Source organism: Grampus griseus, assembly GCF_964374135.1.
Source record: "Grampus griseus genome assembly, chromosome: 2".
NCBI lineage: Eukaryota > Metazoa > Chordata > Mammalia > Artiodactyla > Delphinidae > Grampus > Grampus griseus.
Genome location: NC_139018.1, coordinates 163,152,257 through 163,163,165, shown reverse-complemented (window position 1 = coordinate 163,163,165; position 10,909 = coordinate 163,152,257). Strand labels below are relative to the sequence as shown.

Here is a 10,909-nt window from a genome sequence, read left to right as displayed (position 1 = left end):
GCACATCAGCACAGGATAAGTAAAGACAAATATGTTCATGTTTTCATAGCCCATCACTTTAAAAACTGAAAGTGCTGATTTTTTACAATAAATGCAGAAGTAAGTGGACATTTATGTATTTCTGTCTGTATTTGCCACAGAGGATTTTCCTCTAGCAAGCAGCTTTGTTTTCAAAGCTAAAACACTTTTTATGATAGTGTGTAGGTTATGCATTCCTCACTGACTAAATAATCGTATTAATTAACAAACTCAATGCATATCATATATATGCCTAAATTCTCAGTTAAGTAATCCCCTGGACCCTCAGAGATGGATAGACACATAAATGTTAATTTGGGCGTATCCACCCACGTAGGTATATGTGTTTGAGAAACATAGAAGTTGATATATCCTTTCTTAAAAAAGAATTTGAATACAGTCCATCATCTGAATTGGGTTCATCTTTGATTGTAGAAGCGGCTGACATGGTCAACATATTTATCAAAGAAACCCCCTGGCTTTTGAAGAATAGTACTTTATACATCTGGATCTGCACATCCAGGCAAAGTAAGTAAATTATTGCATAACTTTAAGCATAATTGATAACAGACACCTTTAATTTTTCATCCCCATTCTTTTGGCCAGCTTTCACATTAATAATCTAAGCCATAAATGTTGGTAGCTATTGATCGAAATCCCCTGTGTGCATGCAAATCCATCTTAAAGTCCCTGCCTTTCATGTGTGAGCGCTCAGGGGCCTCTGCTAGATCTTTTTATCGGGATCGACCCCCAATGTGCCTGGAGAAGACCCCGGATATACAACGTGTCCTGATGGCCACAAGAAAGCTGTCTGTCACACTCTGTGTGTGTGTGTGTGTGTGTGTGTGAAGGCGCGAGCGCGCGCGCGCGCTCGCGCCTTCACACACACACACACACACACACACACACACACACACACACACCCCGATGGGGAAGTTAAAGGAACAAAAGAATGTATTAGACAAGAAGAAATATGTGTAATAGGAGTATTAAAAATGTATAAGTGTGAAGGTACCTGAGTGCACATACAAAGATATTCGCATAAATTGTATACATAGACCCACTTCCCAAATCTTTTGGCCTTTATTTTTCTCCATTTGACCCAACAGATTGTAACTTTAGTTTAAAAAATACTATTGTTAGTTTTAAAAACCACCCATATTGCCAGTATTTTAAAGGTGGAAGGGGAGGAAGGAGAGGAAAAGGTGATTTTGAAATGGTTACTAAGTCATGTTGCCTTGTGCAGGAGGAATAGGAGTGTGTGTGTGTGTGTGTGTGTGTGTGTGTGTGTGTGTTAAATCTAAATAGGAATTGAGAACAACTAGAACTACCTGGCCAAAAAAAAAAAAAAAAAGAATGCTCTAGCCAACCTTTTGTAATGTCTTCTCAGAGGCTTTTTTGAGTTTACTATTTCTTGGCTGTTTGACTCTTTGGTGGAAATCTTAAAGCTGGGGGAGGGGAATTGGACGAGGTGGGGTGGGAGGGAGAGGGCTGGCAGTATATAAGTGCATCAGGAGGAATTTTAAAACGACCTTATTGTCGCTTGTAGTAGACTCTGGTCATTATACTTTAAAAAAAACACCAGCATCTGCTTTTCCTGGAAACTTTGCTTTCTGCTTAAACCTTTACCATTTTGCCTCCTGCGAAAGTGAAAGAGAAAAACGCGGTGTGATAGATCCAGATGCAAAAGAAAGCCAACTCGGTGGATGGTATTAGCTGTGACGAGGCATTGTTCATTGCTGCCTCTCGGTTACGTTTAAAGCCTGAAATATCACGAGATCCATTCAATGATCCTTCTCTCATTCAAGGGACAAAAATGTAATTTGCTGTAGCTCTGATTTCTTGGATGGAAATGCTAGCCTTAGATTTCAAAGGCAAGAACTAGACATCGCGGTTTGTACACACATTGATTAAGTTGAAGAGCGGCGATTACATCTGTGCTGAGTGCAACAGTAGTCCAGGGCTGACTTTTCAAATCCCAACCTCTGAGTTACAGACTCTCTTAAATAGGCTTCCTTAATTTCCGGATGCACTTCTTGAAATTTCCAATTCTCTTCAAAATTCCTGGGAAATTACAAGGAAGATGAGGGTGGGGGTGGGGAACTATGGCCGAGATTTCATTTCATGCAAACTACCTTTTTGTATGTCTGATTCCTCGGTTTTTAATCTCTTTCTCTCTCTCTCTCTCTGTCTCTCTGTCTCTCTCTCTTTGAGCCATACCTGCTTGTGCTAGCCAGACCAGAGCAGGGGAAGCTGGAACTTTTGAATGTGGAGGAAGAAATTATTGTACATTTTTTTTCTTGCAGGCTCAGAAATATCCGTTTATTCTTTTAAGCACACGGATGTGTCTATTTTTGGAAGAACAAGGAAACATATAAATGCCTGAGTTGCATTTATGCTGTAGTTCCAAACACCGAACAGTTAAGAAGATTTTGCTGAATTTTGCAAAGCAGCCAACAAACCGCCTTGGGATCGTGGTAATGCGACTGGGAAGACCTTTGCTCTCATTTGGCAATATTTTGGATATCCTTGAAAATGACACCAAAATATACTTTAATTTGACTAAGAAGAGGTTAAACAATATTGATATTCCTCCAAAGTGATTTTTTTTTAAAGCAGATGCTTGGCTTTCATGGAGAAAAATTTGGGAGTTGTGGAAGATTCATTTAAACTACCAACCAAGAGCATCACAGACCACTGAAATAGTCTGCATCGTACATCAACACTTTCTTTTCATCGTTATTACCTAAAACCTATGGAAGCACCTTGGGCGTTTTACATTTTCTTTTCTTTGCTACAGAAGCAATCTGCTCCATGGAATTCTGACCTGTCGTGAACAGGACCCTGGCTAAGGCTGTGCTGGGGACTCTAGGACCATCCCGCCTCCAATCCAGCCTGGTTAATTGTGAAAAGTGTACACATTTCTGGCTTATCTATGCTTTGTTATGGGTCTGACGTGAAACTACCTCCTCCCCACCCCACCCCCCAGCAGAGAACCAAAATCCAGTTGAATTGTTATAGTGTTTCGGAGCTGGAGCCTTGAACTGCTTCCTTGGTCAAATAACTTTGTTTCTGGTTGTAAAAAGGCATTTTAGGACGGGGGGGGGGGAACAAGGATAATCGAGAGAAATTCAAAACGTAAGTCTGTACTGGGGTGGTTCACCGCGCGGATTTAACTTTGGAGCTCCCAGCCGGGCTCCTTGCCCCACTCCCATAAGGGAAATACCAGGCTATTCTGCACGTTTTCACTTAAGCTCCATTTTCCAAAGGACAAGGGGGTGGGGTATATGTATTTAGGCTTGATAATGTTTTAAAACTGCTTTTCTTTGAAATGATAATAGCTATAGCGGTAAAATGCAAATAAAGCAAAAATAGGCAATATTCCTTTAAAGGCGAATATACAGGGCTTTTTTTTTTTTTTTAAAGCGTACACACACTGCTTCTGATGAAGTCTGTGAGTCAGCCTGTTTCTGAGCTCCGATAGTTTAATGGAAAGATTTATATACCGACTGTATTATTTACTTTGGGAGGGGAGGTGGCAGTATAAGGGTATGCTAATTAGTGGGAGATTTTGGGGGGAAGGGGTGGAATATCAATTTTTATTGCATCACCTGTCAGGAGTGTCCAATCAGCGCTGGCTTTAGGGGAATTAATTGATGAAGGTGTCTCCGGACGAGCTCACTTCACTCTGTCATTTTATTTGTAGCTAAAGCAGCGGCGGGAATAGCAGCTGCATTTCTTTTCTCTTTCTCCCTTCACATTCCATTATCATAGTGCTCCAATGGAGAAGGAAGGAATAGAGGGGCCCAGGTACTGATCTGCATCGGGGACTTAGACCAACACACTGGCAGATCAGAAACCGGATGGTTTTTTCCCTCTTTTTTAAAAAAACGAAAACCAAAAAAAAAGCAAGAATCAAGTCAGTGTAATTTCATAGTTTTTTTTTCCCCCCCAATAATTTCGCCTAGAGTTTGGCACTCCCTTCGCCGGGAATAACAGTCTTTGTTATTTTATTAGCAGGATGCCTTGAGACACACGCAGCATCTGGTGGAGGATTAACATACATACATGTGTATGTATGCGTCACGTATATATTTACTGCAAATGGTGGGGATCGTTTAGTGCCCGAGATGGGAGACCTGAAGTCAGGTTTTGAAGAGGTGGATGGCGTGAGGCTCGGCTACCTCATCATTAAAGGAAAGCAAATGTTTGCCCTCTCCCAAGTCTTCACGGATCTGCTGAAAAACATCCCGAGGACGACCGTGCACAAGCGCATGGATCATCTGAAAGTGAAAAAGCACCACTGCGATCTGGAGGAGTTGCGGAAACTCAAGGCAATCAACAGCATCGCCTTCCACGCCGCCAAATGCACTCTCATCTCCCGGGAAGACGTGGAAGCGCTCTACACCTCCTGCAAAACCGAGCGCGTCCTCAAGACCAAGCGCAGGAGGGTCGGCCGGGCCCTGGCCACAAAGGCGCCGCCGCCAGAGCGCGCCGCCGCCGCCGCCGCCGCCGCCAGCCCCCGCCCGGGTTTTTGGAAGGACAAGCACCAACTTTGGCGGGGCCTGAGTGGAGCCGCGCGGCCCCTGCCAATCAGCGCGCAGTCCCCGCGCCCGGGCGCCGCCGTCGTGCGCCCAGCCGCCCATCTACCTCAGATTTTTAGCAAATATCCGGGCTCGCACTACCCGGAAATCGTGCGCTCGCCTTGCAAACCCCCTCTAAACTATGAAACTGCCCCGCTCCAGGGAAACTACGTCGCTTTCCACTCGGACCCTACTTATTTTCGGAGCCTGCTGTGCAGCAAGCACCCGGCTGCCGCCGCCGCCGCCGCCGCCGCCGCCGCGGCCGCGGCCGCCGCCGCCGCCGCTGCCGCCGCCTACTACCAGGCGTCGGCGGCCGGGCCCCAACCCAAGGCGGCGGCGAGCGCCGGAGGCCCCGTGAGCCTGACCTACCGGTGCAAGCGCAAGCGCGGGGGCGCCAAAGACTGCCTGCTGGAGCCCCACGCCGGCGCCCGCCGCCTGCTTCTGCTGCCCAGGTCCTACAAAGCCAAGGCGGCGGCCGCAGCGGCGGCCGCGGCGGCGGCGGCGGCCGCCGGGGCCAGTTGCCTGGAGAGGTTTCATCTGGTTAACAGCTTCTGCCCGCCTCCTCACCACCACCACCACCACCACCACCATCACCACCACCACCATCACCACCACCACCACAGGGCCCAGCAGCCGCAGCCGAATCACCACCCCCCTCATCACCACCGGCCGCAGCCCCATCTGGGCAGCTTTCCCGAGAGTTGCAGCAGCGACTCCGAGTCCAGCTCCTACTCGGACCATGCAGCCAACGACTCAGATTTTGGCTCCAGTTTGTCTAGCTCCAGCAACTCTGTGTCCTCCGAGGAAGAGGAGGAGGAGGGAGAGGAGGAGGAGGAGGAGGAAGAGGAGGAGGACGAGGAGGAGGGGGGCAGTGGGGCCTCGGATTCCAGTGAAGTCAGCTCGGAGGAGGAGGACTCGTCCACGGAGTCGGACTCCAGCTCCGGCTCCAGCCAAGTGTCAGTGCAGAGCATCCGTTTCAGGCGCACCAGCTTCTGCAAGCCTCCCAGCGTGCAGGCGCAGGCCAACTTCTTGTACCATCTGGCCTCCGCCGCCGCTGCAACCAAACCCGCTGCTTTCGAGGATGCCGGCAGACTTCCCGACCTCAAGAGTAGTGTCAAAGCGGAGTCGCCCGAGGAGTGGAATCTGCAGAGCTGGGCCCCCAAAGCGTCTCCGGTGTACTGCCCGGCCAGCCTGGGGAGTTGTTTCACAGAGATAAGGAACGATAGGGTATCTGAGATTACATTCCCACACTCTGAAATTCCCAGTACTGTAAAGAGAACTGAGCTGACAATTAACTGCCTGGCGGAGGGGGCCTCTTCACCTAGCCCAAAGACAAACAATGCATTTCCACAACAAAGAATACTCCGAGAGGCTAGGAAATGCCTACAAGCAACTCCTACTACATACTGTGCAGATAACAACACAATAGCTGCTAGGTTCTTAAGTAATGATTCTTCGGGAGTGGCAGCAAATTCAGAAAAAGATTCCAAAATCCCTCATTGCACTGAATTTGCTACGGATTTGCCCTCTTCGCCAACTGATCCCGAGGTGGATGCAGCAGCAGCAGCAACTAAAGCCGAGAATCCCTGCACTGACACAGGCGACAAGACATTGCCATTTCTGCACAATATTAAAATCAAAGTAGAAGACAGTAGTGCTAATGAAGAATATGAACCTGACCTTATTACAAATAAGCTAAAGTGCGAGTGCAATGATACAAAGGGTGAGTTTTACAGTGTGACTGAAAGTAAAGAGGAGGACGCCTTGTTAACCACAGCCAAGGAAGGTTTTGCCTGCCCTGAAAAAGAAGCTCCTTCCTTAAGTCCACTGGCTCAGAGTCAGGGCCTTTCATGCACTTTAGGTTCTCCACAACCTGAGGATGGGGAATATAAATTTGGTGCCAGGGTGAGAAAAAATTACCGGACACTAGTACTGGGAAAGCGACCTGTACTTCAGACACCTCCAGTCAAACCAAATCTGAAATCAGCTAGAAGTCCTCGTCCTACAGGTAAAACTGAGACACATGAAGGAACACTGGATGATTTTACAGTTATAAACAGACGCAAAAAGGTAGCCAGCAATGTAGCATCAGCAGTGAAAAGGCCATTTAATTTCATGGCAAATTTTCCTTGTCCACCATCACTCATTATTGGGAAGGATGGGGATTTGTGGCCAGCGTATTCCTTAAACACCACTAAGGATTCCCAACCTCCTCACAAGGCCCATCCTATATGGAAATGGCAGCTGGGCGGTTCTGCAATACCTCTTCCACCTAGTCACAAATTCAGGAAATTTAATTCATAAAAGTGTTTTGGAAGATATTTTCTTGAACCATATTCCCTTCCTTTTGTTGTAAACTGCACAGGATGGTTTGTACAAGTCCATTAATGTGTTACACCCCTTTTGGAGTCCTGGTTTATCGCATTTTGAAGACAGAAATCGGATTACTTTTTTTTCCATTGCGGGTTTTTTTTTTTTTGGAGTAGGGTGGGGGCGGGGTGGGAGAAGGGTTGGTTTACATTCCACAGACTATACTTCAGGCTAAAGACTCAAGTAAAACTCAGTTATTACGGTAGAGCTGGAACACTTTACTGTTTCAATGCTAATAATGCACCTGGTACCTCAATTCAACTGCTACAAATAAATGTCAAAAGGTTGAATAATAAATATTACAATGAGCCATTAAGTTTATGCACTAGATTTCAGACCTGAAAGTGTAACTGTTAATTCAGTGAAAGTTTGTTAGGTTACATGGTTACACAGTGAGGTAGCAAGAAAGCCCAAAGTGTTCTCTACTGGAGCTCTTGTTTGTGGGGTATCTTTTTCTCCCCTCATTTCCTCTCCAAGAGTCATTGCACTTATTTTTTTTTTTGAGTGGAAATATTGGGGAGTCCTGATTGAATGCTGGTAAAAGCTGCCTCATATATACTGAGTAAAGTAAATATAATATTGTGTTTTCTTTTTTCTTTTTTCTTTTTGTAAAGGGTGTGATTTTACTTTTACAGGCACTCCTTGCGATTGGAAAATTCCTTTTTTGTGTTCTCACCCAAAATTTTAAATTAGGTGACTCTTACTACTGTCCTGCTTACCTTGTGGTCTGAACATGACTCCTCAAACTTGCAAAACAATGAAAATATTTCTCTTAATAGCAGAATATTTTATGGTCTCTTTATAGTGACAAAGCAGTAAAAGCGACCGAGAAAAGTAAAATGGGTCAGAAGTATAAGAATACCCCAAATGAAAAATAACAGTTAGTTCAGGGCTTTTTGGTACCAGAACTCAGGCACTTGGATTTTATTACCTTTTACTTTCTCTCCATCTCTCTAAACTTCTATTTTCAGACCATCCTGTGTATAGAGCAGGAGAGTTTCTACTGCAAGTGACAATCAGAGGTGACTATCTATATTTGCACTTAAAATCAAAGTAGTTCAACATGCAAATGGTTAGGGTCTAGCCCTTGGTAAGGGCCATGCTGGTGTACTATGTTGTGATGATGGAAGCAGTAAATCAAAATTATGGAAATTTGCACTGTTGAAAAGCATGCTTTAGCTTTATTTTCAATTAAAAACACTGTTTAAAATTCCTGGTTCCATACATTTCTACTTATTCCAGATTGGAGAACAGTTAACAGGAATGAATGGTTTTGTTGACATTTTCACTTGTAATGTTTTTGCCTGAAAGAAATGCATTTATTGGGTGTAATGTTTTGTTGTAACACCATGTGATGAGGCCAGTCAGGTTCTGTGCAAAACACTGGTGGATTTCTTCCTAAATAACAACAAAACTTTACACACTTGTTACAAATCAATTGCAAAAAGTTTCAGGTTTAAGAAAGTGAAGCAGAGATCACTTGCTATTTTGATGAAAGTTAAACCTAATAATTTTGGGTCCACCTCCCCTAGTCTGACAAATTATATATCTCAGATCTTTGCCATCTTAAACCTAAGAAGTTGCATATATAGAACATAAATCAGAAAACAAAACATCAATGAAATGTTTACTGTGTGAATTTAAGTCACTATTTCTCATGGAAATTCAGTTTTTTTTCTTAACCTTTTAATTCCTATTCCCTTTGAAATTTTCCTTTTGTCTATAAATGTTTCAGATAGATCTGGATGGTCTCAGCCCTAATTGTTGTATATGCTCTGTGGTTTTACTCTTATTGTAAAGGACAGAGTCTGAGAGTACCTGCATCCAAATACATTTGGATGGAGTAAACAGATGCTTTGAACTGCCTCCCTTCCTTTCCTTCTTGAATGTTGCCAGATGTAGGTTCAATGGATCTTTTTTTTTTTATTGGGATGATAGATATGGTCAAAGCAAAAATTGGGGGATGTTATCCTTGAATTCATGTTTGTGTAATTTCAAAGACCGGTACAAGTTACAGTTAAAGCTCCAGAAAGCTGAACCATTGGCTTCTCAGTCAGTTCCTTCCTCTTTGGAAGGCAATACAGAATTTGGGTGCAGTGAGTTGTCCTGCAAAATCAATCTGTAAAAAGTGTGACATACACACACTGGAAGTCTGTGATTTCTACTCTTTAATTACTGCTAAGTCAAGAAAGTTCAAAGTATGACTACTACATTTAGACTAGTACTTTTCTTGTTGGCTATGGAATCATTGTGCCTAAATTACAAATTGAGAATATATTTGAAGCTTACAGATCTTGGGTGTGGGAGGACTGCGAGATGGAATAAGCACAATTTAAAACAAATATATCCTATGGAATTTTTGACATAAAATATTGGCCTCCAGCTTTGACACTTGGTCTCCAGCCCTCAGAGAATCAATAGTTTCAGTTTATAGGAACTGAAGAATGAGCAGCATGGAGGCCGAGGCATTCCAGAGTGATACCATCAAAAGGAAAGAAATGAAATAGTCAACACAAATTTCACCCCACAGTACTACCACAAGACAGCCAACCACAGCAAAACCTGAGTTGGGGCTTCTGTTAGGAAAGTGTACCAAACGGTATTCAGTAACTTGTAAATTCAAGGTATTCTTTCAATTTCTGGGAGCCCCTTAGCTGTTTTCCTATTCTGCTGTATTCTTAGTGCAGTTTACTTCATTTTGGTTGGTTTATGATTAATGACAGTATCTAGATTTTCTAAGATGTTATAAATGTCCCATTTGTTCAAAAAGTTAAGCCTTATTGAGAGAAAAACAAAAGTTACCTCCATTGATAGACTGCATTTTTACATTTAAATGTTTTCAGGTGAGAGAATTTTTTTTAAAAGGCACTATATGGTTCCAGGGTCACCGATTTCTGTGTCTAAAGCTCAGCACTTATAGGTGTAAGAAAAATGCAGGAAAGGGCTCTTTTTCTGACTTTTTTGTGGAAACAAGTTATTTTTGGTCTCCTGTAAAAGTAGTTTCCTGGTAAGACTGTGAAATGAAGATTTAATTATTTTTTTAAGAGATGTGTGTACTCTGTCTTCCACAGTCAGGTTATCTGCCTTTTTTAGCAAATGCAGCTTGCTCTTTCTCAACTATTTACTTTTCAAAGTGGGTATTCTTTTGTACTGGCTTACTTGATTACAGTGGAGTATACTCAATAATGGTTGTTTATTTTAAAATCAACAACAAGGAGCCACCACTAAACAGCAATAACATAAACTAGATGGGCTGGTGTGTGGACTTTTATCTTATCCATGTCTGGGTGACTTTCAATGGTCTAGAAATTCCTCAAAGTTCCAGTCACTAGAATTGGAAGTTTCTGCTGATATGAGAATGCTAGTTTTGTGTGCATGCAGGAGGAGATGTAGACTAATTCCTCAAAAGCATTTTTTTTCTTTCAAAGACAACAAAAATCCTCTATGGTAAAACAAAAACAAAAACACAACCATTAAAAAAATAATAAAGTATTAGCATCTACAAAAGACAGAAAATGTGGTGAGTTTTGCTTCACCTTGAAAATACTTCCTGCTGAAAAGAATGTGAAAAAGGGAGCTCCTAGAGTCAAACTGGCGTGGCGGGGGGAGCGGGGATTTAAAGGCTCCCCCATCAACTAACCTCAGGAAACTGGCAAGGAGGAACAGGGCTTCCACCTTAGGGAGTCCTCCGGGTCACCCGGGCCTTCGCCACGATTTTCCCCTTCCCTGTAAGGAAGCGCTATTTTTAATGCTAGCTTTGGTTTTGGTTTGCTCCCGAGGCCAGAGGGCATTTTGCAAACTAGCTTGGGGGGTGGGGACATAGGGCAGATCTAGGAGGTGGGGGAGGGCTGCATCTTACCTGTTTGGCCCTCGTTTGCTGGAAAAAAAAAGGAGGGGGGCCCAGCTATCATTCTTTGCCCATGCCCTAGGCCCCCGCT

The 10,909-nt window shown here is 43.7% G+C and overlaps 1 protein-coding gene across 1 annotated transcript; it reads left to right on the top strand.

Annotated features, from left to right (window-relative positions):
* Positions 1-4,148: 4,148 nt before the first annotated feature.
* Positions 4,149-6,905, top strand: SKIDA1 (SKI/DACH domain containing 1; the record flags this gene model as incomplete). The annotated part of the gene is made up of 1 exon (XM_082649342.1): positions 4,149-6,905. The coding sequence occupies one exon, from the start codon at positions 4,149-4,151 to the stop codon at positions 6,903-6,905; it is 2,757 nt and encodes a 918-aa protein (XP_082505468.1).
* Positions 6,906-10,909: the final 4,004 nt, after the last annotated feature.